Source organism: Fundulus heteroclitus, chromosome 17 (genome assembly GCF_011125445.2).
Source record: "Fundulus heteroclitus isolate FHET01 chromosome 17, MU-UCD_Fhet_4.1, whole genome shotgun sequence".
Taxonomy (NCBI): domain Eukaryota; kingdom Metazoa; phylum Chordata; class Actinopteri; order Cyprinodontiformes; family Fundulidae; genus Fundulus; species Fundulus heteroclitus.
The window spans coordinates 11,751,790-11,770,376 of record NC_046377.1 but is presented as its reverse complement, the minus strand read 5'-3'; the positions used below and the strand labels follow the sequence as shown (position 1 = coordinate 11,770,376).

The 18,587-nt window shown below is 40.1% G+C and overlaps 1 protein-coding gene across 1 annotated transcript in view; it reads left to right on the top strand.

Moving 5' to 3' along the window:
• Window positions 1-18,587, top strand: part of LOC105915870 (ELKS/Rab6-interacting/CAST family member 1) — a 217,104-nt gene that overhangs the window by 101,307 nt on the left and 97,210 nt on the right. Inside the window, exon 18 of the mRNA XM_036148963.1 lies at window positions 4,269-4,429. Within this exon, the coding sequence (XP_036004856.1) occupies window positions 4,269-4,429 (161 nt within the window). The remainder of the gene's footprint in view (window positions 1-4,268; window positions 4,430-18,587) is intronic.

Genomic DNA, 18,587 nt, shown 5'->3' with positions numbered 1-18,587 from the left:
CGTTTCCAAACGCTCCAGTGAAAGAGGAAGGAGCAGAGATGTCAGCTTGTGGTGAATGAGTGGAGATGTCAGCCAAACACCCAGTGCAGTCCTCTCCCAACATCAACAACTGTAGCTCAACCTTTCAGCAAGCGTACACACGTGTGTGTTATGTAGCGCTCGCACACAGGACAGAGGACACTTTTTTTTTTTCAAGCCCAAACGGACAAATATGGCCAAAAGAAGGGCGACCTGCTGGTTAAACTCAGCACTGAGCGCTCACAATATCACATTTAGCAGAAGCCAGATGGAAACCAGCTTTGGATTTTGACCTGGAAACTCAAAGTCTCTGTGGGCACAAGTAAATCATAAATAAATATTTTTCAGTTCCTTTTTATACAACTGCGTCAGCGCAATTAACCTTTCACATAATGATTTATAAAACGATGACAGGGGAAGACAATTTCCTCCCTTAATGAGGCCGGCCCGGTTCAAAGGCTTCCCACATGCAAATGATGCCAAACTGGACCCACTTATAAACACACTCTGACTCAAAACTGGTTCGCAGACGGCTTTTATGCTCAACCCTTACTGTCAGCACGTGCATGTGCTGTCCCATAGACCTGATTTGCCTGTCAAAAGCATTTGACCAGAACCACATGAAAATAAAGCAAGCTTTTTGCAGCTAGACGTGAGTCACTACTGTATGTGTGATCTGTGCAGAAAGGTGTGCGTGTGTGTGTGACACAGCAGAGAGCCAGCAGCGTGACACGCTCCATCTGTCTCAAACTGGAGGCAGACATTCCCCTCCTCTGCTTCCCCGGTTTCTGTTAAGCCGAGAATTGTCGTTCTTGAACCCGGTGCACTTTATCCTGCGGTTCATCTTGTTTTGATCCTAAAATAAACCTGAAATTATTCTTGAACACAAACATCCACAGCGCTAAAGGCCGCACGGTGCCCACGCTGTCTGGGAGCGCCTGGAGTCGATTCAAGTTACAGAGCCGCTTCCATCCATCATCGTTTTATTCATCCATGCAGCTCTCCTTTAGCCACTCATCCATCCGTCTGTCAATCCATCCTTTAACCATCCATTCATCCATTCTTTAATCATCCTTCCATCCATCATCTTTTTATTCATCCATGCAGCTCTCCTTTAGCCAGTCATCCATTTATCCATCCATCCTTCTATCATCCATCCATTTGTCCATCCATCCTTTAACCATCCATTCATTCGTCCTTTAAGCATCCTTCCATCCATCATCTTTTTATTCATCCATGCAGCTCTCCTTTAGCCAGTCATCCATTTATCCATCCATCCTTCTATCATCCATCCATTTGTCCATCCATCCTTTAACCATCCATTCATTCGTCCTTTAAGCATTCTTCCATCCATCATCTTTTTATTCATCCATGCAGCTCTTCTTTAGACACCCATCCATCCATCCATCCATCCATCCATCCATCCATCCATCCATCCATCCATCCATCCATCCATCCATCCATCCATCCATCCGTCTGTCCATCCATCCTTTAACCATCCATTAATCCATCCTTTAACCATCCATTAATCCGTCTTTTAACCATCCTTCCATCCATCATCTTTTTATTCACCCATGCAATTCTCCTTTTGCCACCCATCCATCTATCCATCCATCCATCAATCTGTCCGTCTGTCCATCAATCCGTCCATTTGTCCTTTAACCATCCTTCCATCCATTATCTTTTTATTCATCCTTGCAACTCTCCTTTTGCCATCTGTCCTTCCATCCGTCCATCCATCCTTTAACAATTCAGCCACACGATCCTTTTGTCATCCATCATCTTTCTATTCATCCTTGCAACTCATCCATCCATCCATTCATCTGTCCATCCTTCCATCCATCTGTCTGTCCATCCACCCAACCTTCTATTCGCCATCCAGCCATCTATCCATCCTTTAACCATCAATTCGTCATCTTTCAATTATCCACCCAATCCTACGTTTGCCATCAATCCATCCATTCATACGTTCATAAACGCACACATACATACATGCAACAGTGGCACACTAGCTTGGGAGTTCATCGTCTAATCAATGAGTTGCTGGTTCGAAGCCCCACTCTGATCGTCTCAGTTGTTGTGTCCTAGAGCAAGACACTTTGCTTGGTGGTGGTGGTAGGGGCCCAGTGTTGCCGATTGTATAGCAGCCCCATGGCAGCTGTGGCTACAATGTAGCTCACCACCGTCAGTGTGTGAATAAATGACTGAATGTAGTGTAAAGTGCTTTGGGGTTCTTGGACTTGATAAAGCACTATACAAGTACAAGCTTTTTACCATTTACATACATGGGTTCATAGTATATTTTGGTATTTCTACTTCAAAACTGGGACCAACAAAAAAAAAGAGTCTGGAACAGTTTGAAAATTTAACATGAAATATATTTTCAAACGCTTTTTGCTTCTTTCCAGTGTCTCTGTTCCCATACTTGGCCCGTATTGCCTCCACCTCCTTCTCACTCTCACTATTATTGTTCTTCTGTGTCACCTTTTCCATCCTTTTTCTCCCTCTTTTTCCTAAATCTCTTGATCAATGCTGCTTGTATTTATCACCTCTGTATTTTATTGTGCGCTCTGTATTTATCCCTCATCCTCTCTTGTAACGCGTTTTGTCAAATTTTTCTTTACTCAGCTTTCTTTATCCTCTTTGGTTTTTCTTTAAACCTATCTTCTTCTTTGGCTCTGCATGTCGAGGCCTTTCCCGAGCCTTTTTCTTTAATTGCGCTTCACATCTTTGTATTCCTCTCTTCCCCTCGCTGCAATCACTCCTTCTTCTCACATTTCTCTTTTTCTCTGTCATTTGAATGCAGCTGTCTCACATTCCAATTCATGAGTTCACCACAAGCGGATTTAGGTGGTCAAAGGTAACAAAGAATCATCACATAACACACTCACCTTTCTTGCTTTTCCATTATCAGGTGGTACTTCTGTTTTCAGTTCATTCTTCCTTTTATCCGTCTGCTTATGGTTCTATTTTAATGAACATTTGGATGTGAACTTAACCTCAAATCATCTTTGTTTTGCCTCCGGTTGTCTCGACAGCTTAAACGTTTGAGTATTTTTGCACTAGCAAGGACTTTGCATCAATCAGACCACGAAGAAAATATCAGGTTCTTTTTGTCTCGTTTCTGTTTCACATTTCTCTGACGTCTTACATCAGACGCCTGTTTTGTAATTTCTTTATGACAGTATTTATAAAATAGCTGCAGAAAAAACGCAGACTTTCCTTGCAGATTGGTTCTATGAACAAGTCTTAGATCTTCAATGGGTTCTGCAGGCTTCTTCTGACGATTGGTCAGCCCAGCTACTACTTCCAAACAGACTCTGTGTATTCTTGCAAAGAGAAAGTACCGGCTGCAGTCAACTAAGAAAAAAACTTGTAAAGGCCCTGGCCTCATCAAATTAAAAGGCTTTCTATGCAATCTATTAAAGGGATTTGGTGAATCTATGTATATGTTTGAGCCAGAATCTCTAAATTTGACCCTCTGAGTGAATAGGAGGTAATCCACTATGAATTCAAACTTATTTTTTAAAGTTCCTTGTTAATTTATTGTCAAGTTGTGCATTGTAATGTAAATTCACCCCCAAATAATATCAGAAACCACAGATTAATATTCATTTATATTATAATTAGTAATATAATAGGTGTATGTGTCATGGGAGTCTATTCTGAGCATTACAACCAAATTGTGTTGGTTCCAGGGCCGAGTGATCAAAGACAAAATAATAATAAAATGTTTGAGCAAAAGTGGCTAAGATCACTTTCCTCACTTTGTTTAGATTTTTTTGTTTTACTTGAAATAAAGCCTTTTTTTTTCAACGCAGTGTCTGAAGATTCATTTAAAATCTTTCCTTTTTTTAATTGTTCACCTCTTCTGTTGGCTGGTTTTCTTTCTTCCCTCTTACTTTTTTCTTTCTTTGGATGTTAGCCGAATCGTTGTCTGGCCTTAAGCAATACAGACTGACCTCACACACATTAAACTGACACAGTGATATACAGCCAGTGAAAGGAGCAGGCCGAGATAAAATATGTATGAGAAAAGTGAGGGAGAAGGAGAAACAAGTCGGAGAAAAAAAAGAAAACAGGGAGTAGGGAGTTGTACCTGCTTGATGTTCTGCAGTGGAGCATGTCCAGCAGAAACTGAGTTATTAGTCAAACCTTTAAAAACTAGAGTAGCACTCAGAGAGTCTCAGTTAAACAGGTCTAAATAAAAGGAAGAAAATATTAAATGTATGTTTATGTGCCTGGGTCAGGTTGAAGACCTGCTGGTTGCCATGGAGAAGGTGAAACAGGAACTGGAGGTGATGAAAGCTAAGCTGTCATCAACCCAGCTCTCATTGGCTGAGAAGGAAGGTCATCTGACTGCCCTGCGAGCCGAGAGGCGGAAGCACCTGGAGGAGGTCCTTGAGATGAAGTAAGAGTATAAAAACGCTCACATCTAGTGTTTTTAGTGCTTTTCTTGATATTAATGTACATTTCAGCTGTGCTTTAACGTTGATTTTTATTTTACATGTTTTATCCATCATTCATTTCTTCATTTTCTACTCTTTTGTCCTCAAGCACACACATATGGAAATTATATAATCAAAGGCACATCAGTAAACATCACACAAATTCTCAATTCTGCCTTCATTTTCTCATCATATTATCTATTTAAGCTTTTCTTATGAAAAATATTCTATTCAAGTAAGTTTTATTGCAGTGGTTTCAGTGGAGAAGTTGTTGATTTGTTCCCAAAACAGTAAATACTTTTAGACTTATAAAAACCATTGGAGAATCAGATGATTGTTCTCAGGATGTGGTCTCCGTTTGACTTTTCTTCAGGAAGTTGGTTTGCTATGTAATGATCATTTTAACTACTGGAAATCCGCAGCAAACAAAGATACCATTACTTTTTAATGCCTTCTTTCAGGCTTTATGGGCTGAGCATTTTGTACTGCTGTGTTTTAACTTTAGTCGTTAACAACCACATAAATGCTAGGCTGCACTGTTCTCATTGTGTTAATCAATAGCCTGCAATAATGCCCCCTTCGTCCAAAGAAACCGAGCTTTGGTTGGAAAAATCTGTAGTATATCTGAGCAGACCATATTGGGATGTATGTAGATGACTTGTGAATGATATAACTTTGTTTTAAAAGGTTTTTGGGACATTATATAAACTGGGGGGGGGGGGGGGGGGAGCAGTGATAACAACTTACAAATGCATCAATTATATTAAAAGAGGAAGAAAAATCTTTCATATCGAATGTGTAACTAAGAATCTTCATGGTAATTTAAAAAAAATAAGGACACAAAGTGACCTTGGCCTGAGTTTTTGGTATATAAAATGGAGCCGCCGTTTCTTGTACCAAAGCGTTGTACCCATGACAACCTAACAATTTAAAGTAACTTTGCAGTCATGGTCTATTGTAAGGAAATTTAATCGGGCTCCATTAAACATCATCTAACAGCTGCTCAGAGTTATTTGGACTTGATAAGGGATCACAATCTGTCATATTTCACAAATCATCTAGTTTAAATGGAGACCAGAACTACAGCCAATGCAATTAGGTTATAATATAAAATTTACACATACTATAAAATTAAATTAAATCACACATAAAATTTAAAGATTGTCACATGTAATTAAATAACTTATTTTATTCGTAAATCACTTTTAACTACTAAAAGAACTAAACAGAACGTTCAGTTTAATGAACAAATAAAATTGTTTGTTCATGGGGATGAAACAGCAGCAGGTTGCTTTCATGTTTTAGTTAATTTAAACTTAAATGTTATAATTTTCAAGTATGAAAAAACAGCTAGAGCTCCCCTCAAAGTCTGGATTCATATTTCACAAGCTGAGAGATTCACACCGGCACCACCACCCAATCAACAGTAGCGTCCTCACACATAAAAAGTTGCCAATCTGCTGATTCGTATTTCATTTAATCAGCAACACACATAAATATAAAACTTTTTTTTAACTGAATAGCGTTCAATTTTTGAAAAACACAGAAATAAACTTAGAAATTTAGTGCAAAAAGTAAGGGAGCTTGTCTTGAGTCATTTTTGTTGTGTTATTTCTATGTAGTAACCATACTTCTGGTTATTTTCCTTTACGGTGGTGCCACAATTGTCGGGAAAACGCACGTGTAGGTTGAGCAGTAGATTTGATTTTCTAGGTTGCGCCCGTGAAAAACTTGCCAAATCCTCTCTGCATGTTGTCTATTATTGGACTGGACATATGACTTCTGAAGAAACAAAACAGATTGGCCATTTAGTAATTTATTTAGTTAACAAGCAGAGGCATCTGTAGTGAATGGGAGAACTGAAACAACCACAACAGCCTCCTCCCAGTGCTGGTCACCAGCTTGGTCATGCTCTGCTGTGAGAAGGCATTCATCAACCAGCATTTATCATTAATCAGCCAGTGTGGTTGTGTTAGTCCCTCTGAGTGCAGTCTGGTCGCGCCCAGGACAGCATGCAGGCACCACCATCCTCACCACTCCTTAACTCTTGAGGATAGTTTTTGAATGAATCCCGCCCTCTGGAACGGAGAATTTGATAGACGCTGTTTGATCCTTAAGAGTGGAGATATCTGCTCACCACTAGTTGTTTTGTCGCATCTCAACAACTCTCTGCACGGACATTTCCTCCAATGATGACAAGGAGATGCCGCCCCACGCCGTCTCACCAAAAAGCTGTTTAGCATTGGCAGAGGGTTTGGCAGGTTTTACATGGGTTTGACCCACATACTCAACTCTGCTGCTTAAACCACAAATGCACTTTCATGACAAATGTGGCTCCATTTAAAGGAAAAACAAACAGGCTTTCCAATGGTATAAGATGTATTGCCATGAAGCATTGTTACAGCAAAGAAGTGATGAAACAAAGACAAATTTCCATACTTATTATGCTAAGTTTACATTCTTACTGTTAAAGGATGGCTTTCACCCTGCATGAACATGTTATAATTACACTATAGTGCAACTGGAAGACAGGTCTGGGGTTTTGCAGCATTATCACAGTTTCTCTGTGATGCTAAGTTTTGTTGCTAACATGCTAATCTGATTAGCTGCTCAGCTAATCCAAACATCTTTCCTTACTTTTAAAATCAAAATGTAATGTATTTTTTTTTCACATTTCTGAGTCCTATCATACACTGTGAGCAGCATCTTCAGCACAGCGTATCCAACCAGCGCGGCTCTCATAATTTTCTGAACTCAGCTCATTTAACTCAGCGTCGTTAAGTCCTTGATCCCTTGATATCTGCAGTAGTTTTTCCATGTAGCTGCAGTGATCCAGGAAGATGGTGATTGGACTCAATGACACGATCTTCACCCGACACCTCATTAACTCTCCTCTCATTTCTTCCCTCTCTCCTCTACTCTTCTTTCATCTTCCCTCTCCTTCACTGTGCACTTTAAAGCCATCGAGATGATGCTAATGCAGCAACCATGTCCCACTGTCCAAGTCTTCACATGATTGATTACATATGCAGACACCAGCACACACACACACACACACACACACACTAATGCACAGGCCGTAACCCAGTGTTCGTTTTAATGTTGTTTTAATAGATGGGTTTGTATTTTAAGTGCGGCTGAGATGAGTCCAGCAGTCATGTATTTTCTGCAAATTTACATCCTCTCCGAGCCCTCACGGTGACATCTGATTTAGTGGAACAACACTTTGGGCTGAAATAGAAGCCGTGGAGAATATCCATGTTAGGCATGTCCTGCCTCTTAAAGTGGGCTATGAGACAAAGTTTTATTGTGGCCAAATGGGAAATGAACTCTGTGATTTTGATTTCCTGCACTGGGATGTTGACGTTTTCTACTAGCGTTCTATTTCTATGTTTTTGAGAAAGGTTTAGTGTTATTTGTGAGCGTGTGTGTCCTGTCGAGACGGTTTTTAGCACCTTTTTATTTCGAACCCGTGCGGTTTAAACAGGCACGGAAACCCTTCTCAGGTCTAATATAAGAACATCAAAACATGTTGGAACCTTTTAGGAATTTAACGGCCCATTAATTAGTATGTGACACACTTTATTGGATACTTACCTGCTTTATTAAATGCAGCTGCTACAGGTTGATTTACTAGTATGTTTGATTACCAGTGTTCTGCTCTAAGTGGAAGGGGTTGGGTTTGTTACTGCAGCAGATAAAAACTCCAAATATGAATAAATATTTCTCTGTAAACTCAAGACATACAGTATAGTCTTGGTTACCTCTAAATATTTATGTGCCTGTAGATGACAGTTGTATAATACTGAGATACTTTACTTTAACAACCCCTACCTTCTCGATTTCCTTTTCAGTAGCAGATAAACACATTAACACTAACACCATGATAACTAAGGTTTTATAACGTTTTTGTCCCTCTTGGGTCTGTTAAAGTTAACTTCATGTCAATTCCTGTGCCCCTGTCACACTGTTGTGTATCAGCCTTTGAATTTGACTGGTATGTTGTGTAAGGAGAAGATTCTCCAGAGCTTCTCAGAAACTCCTGACACATATGAAATGGCAATGTTCTTACGTCTCTCTGTTTTATCCTCTGTGTTCGACGCTGTTGTTTTTTTTCTGCCAGCTTTGTTGGCTGATTTGACAAAGGCCCATTTTGGGTAACCACAAGCAAGTGATTTCCTGACGTACTTGTATTCTTTTTGTATCTCCTCTTTGCCAGAGGGGATGTTGTCAGCCCGGTAACTCGGAGTTCTGATAACAGAGAGTTTGTGCTCCAGTGGGTGATGGGAATCAAAATGCAGATATTGGTCTATGTGTGTGGGCTTCCGGTAAACCTCAGTTTAGAGACTCCCATTTCTAATTCTGGCAATATTCCGGAGGTGAAAATGGACACCCTGAAAACCTGTTTAATAAGGGATTTAAGCACTTCATAATTAGCCCCATTAGCATTGCAGCTCACACTTGCCGCCTAAACTGCACATGAGTATCTCTGCTATGCAATAAAAATATCAGCAGCTCAAACAACAAACAACAAAACAGTCTGCATAGACTGTTCATTCACCTTCAGGTCCTGTGGACTTCAAACTAAAAGTGAAACTTTGAGTCATTCCTTGCTGTTTAAATAATTTGGTGATTAATTTTATGACAACTTGATGGGGGTGTAAGAAGATATCATTCCCATAAGGTCAGTTGATCTATTAATATGAGATAAATAAATGTAAGTGAACTGACAGTGATACACATCCTTCATAGACATCGCAGTACTTGATAAATCCTCTTTATTTTATTTTACATCCACATAAAAGGTGTTTTTCAAAATGCCAGCCTGCATGGCAAGACAGGAAGTCAAACAATGAGAATGTAAGCTAATAGTTATGTGTCTATTATCTAGTGTATGTAAATATCTGTTTTCAACTGTAGATGTTAGCCTGTTAATTATAGATTTGTCTTTCTTTGTTTATCTTGGGATTGAACTTTGAACCCTCTCGAGTCTAACCTTGACTTTAGGGGCTGATGTAGATGCACATCTAAAAGCAAACTTAACACATTTTTAGTTGCTAAAAACATTCTTAGTGCACAGAAAGTCTTAGAGTAAACGACCTAATATTGGAGGTCATGTTTCCCCTTTTTCTCCTGCTCCGCCGCTGATGCCACTTTAACACCAAAGTGCTGATTCCAGTGCTGGTTCTAAATCAAACCAAACGAGTCATTCCTTCCATTTGAGCCAAAGCACTTGATCCAAGACAGGAAATCTGGTACCGCAGCACTAACTCTTTGCTGGTCCAGACCAAAACAACTCATCAAGGGTCTGTGGGCAGCATCAGAGAGACCAACTTACCCTACCGCCATGGTGCTGTTTCCTAATGTTAGTGTGCACTTGTAATGTTAAAGAAAGATGTTTTGTCTGGTTCAGCACTTTTAATATCTCATGCCTCTGTTGGAGAAAACTATCAGCTTATCAACACTGAGCGTGTATACTGATCCGTGTCCAATGTTTTGACTGTGTCCGTACACAGAGCGTGCTGACCAAATACTTTCCTGCTGTTTGTCTTTCTTTCCTTGCAGAAAAACAACAGCTTAGTTTATTTGGCAAGAAATTACTGCAAACCATGTGTTACTACAAATAAATTTGCTTTTGATTATTTAAATTCTTCCCATACAAGTTCTGAGTTGCATATTGCTCTGAAATAACACTTTTAATATGTGAGTGTGTGATTTATTTATCTATTTTATGTGCATGGGTTGAGTTAAAAAAATAATTCCCCATGATTTTTTTTTTTTTTAGTCCACATGGGTTCTAAATTATTCTAATAGACTCAAAGATATGCTTAGGTCTCTGCTAATATATGACAGAATTTCCTTTTGCATATGTTTGGTCACTCAGCAACTTCTGGCATGATTCTGGCTGGATTCTGGGGCGACTCTGGCTTAGTAGGTAGAGTTGGAAGGTTGTGGGTTCGATTCCAGTTCCACCCTGTCGCATTTTGATGTGCCCCTGGGCAAACACCAAATTGCGTGAGTGGTCCACGTGACTAGTAAAGTGCTATATAAATTCAGTCCAGCTACCATTTACCTCTTTGTATCAGAAATTGCGATTCTTAAAAATGCATTGCACAAGTTTTAAGTTAAATATTTATTTTCTTTCCCATGCACGCCCTTACAATTGCCCGACGTGTAAAATTAATCTTCTATTTACCGCCGTTGTCTCTATAGGCTCCATTAGTCAGTTTGAGGGATTGATTTGGGCTGAATCCTCTGAGCGTGAGCTTTGGTATGACTAGCTGCGCGCTCTCGGCCAAACTGTTCGAACTGTTGTTCAGCTGTTACTTTGAGAGCTGAAGTTGAGCGTCTACGTGGCCATTGAGACATTGGTGAGAGAAAACCACAACTGTTTTAAAAGATGGACCATAAAAGACCAGCAACAATTGCAACTCAGACCCCATAACAGACTCCCTGCTGTTATTGACTAAAAGGGTAGCTAGCTATGGTTCTCCCATAATTTAATTATTTTTTTTTACTATTGACTCAATATGAAATATTTCCATTCAAAATAAAATATTATTTCTATATATTATATAACAAAATAATAGTGTAGCTTGTTGCCAGAGGGGCTAGACTTCAGTAAAAATCCTCGACCATTCCAGAAGCTTAATGCTAGCCTGCTCAATCCATTCTCTGAGCAGGTCTGATGTGTTTTTGACTCATCGTCCTATAGGAACACCCATCTGTATCGAAGTTTCAACCAGTAGCTGTTTATGCGACGGGATGTGTGAAAGAAGGTTTTGATTATCCCATCCACCAGTACCTCAACATGATGCTACCACTTACATGTGTAACAGCTCTTGGATTTAAATTCCTTACAATGATTTAGAGGTATAGTTAACCATATTATATACTTTATATATCGTATACTTTGAACATGGCTGAGAGTCGCAAAAAGCAAACTTTCTTGCAAGTTTATGAGAAGAAGAGGAAGGCTTCAGATAAAAGAAATAAGACCAGAATGTATTTGGGAGATTATTCCACGATCTCCCTGAGAAGTGGAAGAGCTGGAAGGATGGTCTTGCATAACTGCAGTTATTCAAAAAGTGACTTGAATGTTTCTTACATATATGGAAAAATTATCCACTCTACATTCAATACTTGTATACTGAATACTTCAATGTCTTTCTCCTCTGACCATCAAACCTGTCTCTAAAACATGCTTGCATTGTTCAGCTGCACATTTCAGTGCACATTTAAGGTGTAAATCTTGGAGCCAGGGTTTCTTTCTTGGTCTGGTTTGATATGAGTGAGCCTTTGTGGTTCCTAAATTGATTTTGAACATCCTAACCAATTTGCTTTTAATGGAACGATAATGGTTTTGGTTAGGTGATCAATATTTTTGACAATATTTAGGTAATTTACATAAGATTTGGTTTAGAAAGTCTCACATTATATCACCCAGCTGGAATTCACTCGTGAAAATTTATGAACTATGCTGATGGGTTTCTTGCCAGTAGACCAACAAATTACAATGGACCCTACCAGCTCTGATAGGAAGAGTGGTCTAATATCCAGCCAGAGCTATACTAGGATGTTGTTGATGGCTTAAAAGGTGTGTGTACGCGACATGATATTAAAGAATGTGAAACACATTAACCAACATATTGGCAGTTTATATTTGAGCCTGTTGGTATAAGTTTGACCCTATGTGAATTAGAACAAATGCAGATTAAATTCAAACTTGTGCATCTAGTTTTAGTTTTTCAGATTATGTGAAATCATATGTTTTCTCATTCCACCATGAAAAGAAACGATCCAAACAAATCCTTGGAAATCTAACATTCAAGTAGCAGTCATGCCAGTAGCGCGTCCCTGTAAACCAAGGGAAATACTTACTTTCTTCAACAGCTTCTTAGCCAGTGATTTGACGTTATTACGGTAAAGAAATTGATTCAAATGTCAAAGTCTTTCAGCACCGTTTGATTTGAGTGCTCTTGGAGCAGATTCTTCCTGGTTTACCTTCAATGTAGAAAGAGATTGAAGGTCATCTCATAGTTTACACAAAATTAAATGTATAAACTCTTTGACAATATTACTCTCTGAAGCCAAACTGCCTTTCTATCCCCCAAAAAACAGATTTTACTTGGCTCTGTATTCTGCACTTGTCAGCAGATTATGGTCGTTTGGCTGAGGTTCTTCAAAAGCTACTATTTTCTACTGTGTCCTGGTTTTTGTCTGATTACAAGCAGCCTTCTCAAAATCCATCAGGAAATCCCTTTTTGTAAAAAAAAAAAAAAGAAAATAACCCTCCCCTGAATCACCTGTAGGAGCTCCCAGTTTGAAGAATGCATGACACTTCACAGAAAATGAACTACTGCACAGATAGCTGCTGGTTGTCTAACTGAGTTATGTTAATGACACGGTGGCTCACATATTTCACAGGATGTGAACAAATACGTCATTCCTCTCTGGCTTTCTCCCACAGTCGAGCACGGTCGTTTTAAACGATGCCACGTTCATATATCTCGCACAAAACCGTCTGTATACACCCGGGGGCCGCCGTAATTCCTGGGGGTCTCATGTCTGATTTCATGCCTTGCATTAAATCGGTGTAGGGTTTAATGTTGCTCTAAGACATGATATATGATACCGAGTGTTTCACGGACACAGGATACCCTAACGCACATGCACACATGCTCATTCCCATGAAGAAATGCATACCAAATACAGCTGGAAGAGCACACTTAGACCATCGTGGCTTCACACACACACACACACACACACACACACACACACACTTAGTGCACCGTGGCGGTGTGGGTGTCTCTTTCTGCGTTTTCCGACACTATACAAACTCACTCTGTGATCCAGTTAGAGGAATGTGCTGACAATGTGTGCATAACAGCAGGGGGGCCGGTCTGAGACCTGTTTGAATTAAAAACCTCAACTGTTCTGCTTTAGTGACACTGAACACACACCTCTTTTGTGATATGTTGCTCTCTCCTTTACGTCGTTTTTTTTTTTTTTTTTACCGCTTGTTTCAGTGTAGCGCAGGCATTCATGTGTGTTTGGACATAGTGCCTGACGATTGCATTACTCTCTTATTAAAAAAAAAAAAAAAAAAAAAGTTATGAAAGGCACCGCTGTATTTAAATAGCTTTTTAACTAGTTGTTTTGCTGAAATGTCAAAAAGGTATGCATGGTGTAGCAGGCATGTAGGGTAAATCTGCCGCTGTGAAGCGCCCGTAGGTGAGTGCATCTTGCCTCCTGCACATTGCCTGAAGGATGTGGAAGAAAGGGTTAAGCCTCGAATTAGCAGGATTAGATAACAGAGATATCAGAGAGGGGAAGCAGCAGAGATTAGAGGACAGAATATGGGCAGAAAAGGAATAGCAACATCTTACGCAAATTTTAGGGAAAAAAGGGACCGCTCGGACAAGATACGACAAGAGTGAAAGGATCGTGGCAAGACGAAATAATATCTGGATATGTAGTGGGAAGCTGATGCAGAAAAAAAGAAGCTGAAGTTTCTTTTGGCTAGTGGAGAAATCAGGAATGGGAGAGGAAACGAGATAAGAAAGACAGATGTCCAACAACAACCTACTCAATCCAATAAAATGCTTGTTAATGTCGGACATGATTCTGGCGTCTCTTTGCTTTGCTCCATCCTCTCACCGGTGGTTCAGGTTGCAGTGAACACAGCAGACGTGGCGTCTATAGAAACCATATAAATGGCTTTTCATACATTGTATTCTCACTTGTTCTTTGTTCCCTTTTCACCTCGCAGTAGTTTTGCATTTGACTTTTTATCAGCTTTAAAGCCAGCACACCAGCTGTTCTGCGTTATTATTGAAAAGGAAACTCAAGTATCTTGATTAATGATAATAGTTGTACTGTAAGGAGGCCAGGGCAGCAGTGAGCTTGGTGGTCTTGTTTACTGTTTATGAATTTAACACAACACTGTCATCTTTTGCTATGAAATCATATGCCATAGTAAAGCTGGTTTGTTCCCTTAAGATTGTGCCACATTTACAAGGAAATATATTTGGGAGTCAAGCAACAGAGTTGAGAATCGGGGTTGCTTCCATGGAAAACTTCCCAAATCCGGTCTGATAATATGAAGTAGCTTACTCTGCTGTTGAGTTTCTAGTTGCTCTGCAAGTAGACGCCCTGCTGCAGAGTATTTTACTTTCTTTGGAACTCCATCCTCCAAGATGATAGAAGGCTCGTGGCAGAGTGACAAACACAACCACGTTGGCCAACCTGCAACAAAATGCTGATTATAAGCACAGGATGACATCCCACACTAGTATGTGAAGTAGGAGGTGACCAGTCTGACGAGGATCCTGTTTCTCTATTCCAATCTTCATTAAATCCTCAGGACTGTGTCTTTCATGGGTGTAAACCACAGCCTGAACTCCGCTGCTCAACACACATGCATTTTGAATCAATTTAAAGGGAAATAAACAGGCTTTGCTATGATGTGAGACTGCTTGCCAAGGGACAAGGAAGCAATCAACCAATCACAATTTACCCACTTTCTCTGACGAGTTCAAAGGTATTAATTCGGCCGTGTCATATGTGAAGGTTTTCATTATCATGTCTATGCATTTTACGGCTAAATAAGTTGTTTTGTTGTTATTCTGAGCTGGATGCTTTTTCATATATTTTCTGCTATTTTTTTTCCAGATTGGGAAAATTTGCTTTATTACAAGTTTAGACTAAATTAGTGGCTGTTTTTAGTAGATTAATGTCACATTTGACAAAACAACACAGCCAGTTAAGTATTTTCAGGGATTCCCATACAGTTTTCCTTTTTCCACTAATTAGAAATTTGCCAAATAAATCACACAGTAAAGTATTGGTTTAAAAATGCGGAGCTTTGCGTAATGATGACCTTTTGAATAAATTACGCAGATACTCCGATACATTTTGCTGTCTTAAAGCTTCCTGCTGCAGAAAGCTCGGTTGACGCTTCAAGGTGAACGCTATAAATTCAGTTTATTCCTCCTGAGCTGCTCTGTTCTGTGTTTATCTTCCTCCCGTCCAAACGCCTCCCTGCACCCCTTCCAACACCCCCCCTCCCCTCCTCGATTCCTGCCGTCCCTCTTTCACTCCATCCTTCACTGTGAAATACCTCAACCATATACATCCCATCCTCCTCCTTTTCCCGTCGCTTCCTCCTGACATCCTTCCATCCTCTTCCCAGTTTCCATTCTTTCAGCCTCCGCAGCTGGGTGGAAACGCCGTCATGACCCGATCCGTGTTTTTTTTTCTGGCTGTATTTCATCCTGTCTCGCCGTGTTTGCCGTCACACTTGTCACTGCATGCTGAAACTAATCAATGATGTGTGCGACTGTGTGCGTTGTCAAAGATCCCATTTCCAGCGGCTCTGTCAGCGGAAACGACATTTCCGCTTTTTGCAGCCATCATCTCTGCAGCTGTAACAAGATGTGAGCAAGGCGCTCACAAACACCCCACCACACACACACACACACACACACACATACACACACACACACACACACACATACACACACACACACCATCCTCTATACTACCACCAACAAAGGAAGGACATGTAAGCCTCTCCAAACACACGTGTAGTAACTCCCAAGCTTTCACTTTGGCAGGAGCTCTCCAAGACTCACACCCACACATAAAGACGTGTAGGTAAAAAAAAAAAACACCCTCCCACACAAATGCATGTACACATGCTTGTGGCAACACCAATAGAAACACATGCTCTGATCCTTTCACCCTACAATGAGTTTAATCCACATTTGCAGCGTGCCAACGGCGGTCTGTGTTTGTCTGTGTCTGTTTTGAGAGCTCGATATGACAAGTAGGGGCACGCTGTCTCGACACTCAAATCACAGCTTGCGGTTTTGTTTCCAGTTTCCTTCTGCTCTCCATGCTCACCGCTCATATTAGCCTTTTTCCTCACTTGTATAAAAAAAAACGTAAGAAAATTTAGGATTTTGGCAAGTAACGAAAGGTTGTTGTTAGAGCAGAAACAGAATGGTTTTATGGAAACCTGTGAAGCCAGTATTTAATTTGCCATTTCTGATGGTTGTGCTGGTTTCTTGCACCAATTAAATGAGATAATTGGATAGAGTATCATCATAGGAGGCAGGAACAAGTGTGACATCCTAAAACTAAAAGTAATAAACTAGAGAAAAGTAATTGGTGTGGGAAAAAAGCGATGCAAAATAAACTTAAACTCGCTGGTTTTCCTCGGCTAATTGCTGTTTTTTTTTTTTCGAGCCACGTCACCAGACTGTTGGACAGCTTTAAATACTGGGATCTTTGGAGAGGAAAAAAAAAACAGATCAACAAGTTACTAAAAAAATAGTTTTCTTTTTTAAAGTCTGCGATAGTATGGGAGTGACAGATTATTGTCAAGGCAACCTAAACAGTCTAATGGTAAACACATTAACATCCTCTATTTGTAAAAGCTAAATTCTTCTAATAGAGGATCTCTTAACTTCCCTCTTTAACATTTCAAAAGAGTTGTGAATATGCAGAAAGGGGTCCTTCAGCTCACTCCATGTTTTTTCTAAAGGATGCAGGTCTTAGGACTGAGAATACCATCAGAGAACATCGATTTTGTTTTGAGTGGACCGTTTCTGTTTTCATTGGGTCATATAGATCGGGTCATTACCCTGCTGAAAGACCCAATGTTGACCCATTTTTTTTAAATACATTTTTTGACCAAGTTCAGGACATTTTTATTTAAAATGTTCTTATATTCTTAATAATGTGTAATACGCTTATGAACTGTAATACACGTCCAAGAAACAACCTTACTCTGTGCAATGGTGCTTTTCCACAGTCGTCCCATCTTTCATTCCGAACCCAACTCAGGTGTTTGTTGCTAAATGCCAGTCTCATCTGACCTAAGCAGGTAAAATCCACATGAATAAGTTTATCAATGTAGGAGAAAAAATAATATAGACAGCATGTAATGACTATAATGGACTTGGCGAGCCATAAGTGACGTGTCTTTGTTGCAAGGACCAGCCTCCTTATTGTGTCTGGTGGTGGGATCAACATGGATCCTTCTTCGGTGTGTCACATCGAAATTGACACCCTGAACAGAAAAGTGATGGATTAATAATCAGACGTTCCTTGAAGGTCTGGTTGGCTAAAAAAAAAAGTAACTTTAAGGAAGCTCCTAATTGATTTATTTTAACTGCTTTGTTATTGGAATCGGTAATTGTGCCGTAGGTTATTTTGTTCAAAGCAGATTTTTTCCCTCACTACAAGACTAAAATTAGAGGTTGGATATTTCTTGTATTTTTCAGCTTTAGGTTAGGCTACTGCTATAAAAAATAAAAAAAGGGATTTATTTCAAGGCATTTATGCCTCCTCAGCGGGGGTCCCAGCAAGTGTTGTTTTAGTTGTGTGGTGAGGAACACCGCGCTGTCCTTTTGTTCAGTCACCATCGTCAAACACTATGAGGAAATATTTCAAATTTACAGCATTCCTTAGTGCACATCTGGAAGTCGCAGGTGTCTGCGACCATGACTGGTTGGTGTTTGAGTGCTGACAGATTGTTAGCAGATGTCTTGGTCTCGGTAGCGCAGCATTGAAATGGATTTACTGTTTAGAGCCCCCAGTGAAGACAAAGCTGCATCTTTAGTCACACCTCTGAGTCGGTGTGTTCGTGTGTGGTCCTGTGGACGGAGCCAGCTCCTGCCGACCGTGGCTAAAGCCTTTTTTTACACTTTTCTTATTAGTCACAGTGTTTTTTTTATTTATTTTTTATTTAGAAATCTGTGTATGTGTGAGTGTGTGAGAGAGTCTGAGCGACGGGTAAAAAGAAAAACCGTGAGGGAGCGAGAGAAGGTTCTTTTTTTTTTTTTCAGGAGAAAAAAGGGAGTGAGAAAAATGGGGAATGTGTCAAGAACAGATCCTCATTCTGTCATGCAGTAGTCCCACCTGCCCTCTTCTCCCGCTCGCCTTCTCTTCCCTCCTTACCGTCTTTGTCTCTCTACCTCCCTCTCCCCCTTCATGTCTCTTTGATTTGTTTTCCCTCCAAATCCTCCAGTTATTTTATTCCCTTCCCTGTCAGTACGTTTTCTCAGCGCGTCTCAGTATATCTGTGTGTGTGTGTGTGTGTGTGTGTGTGTG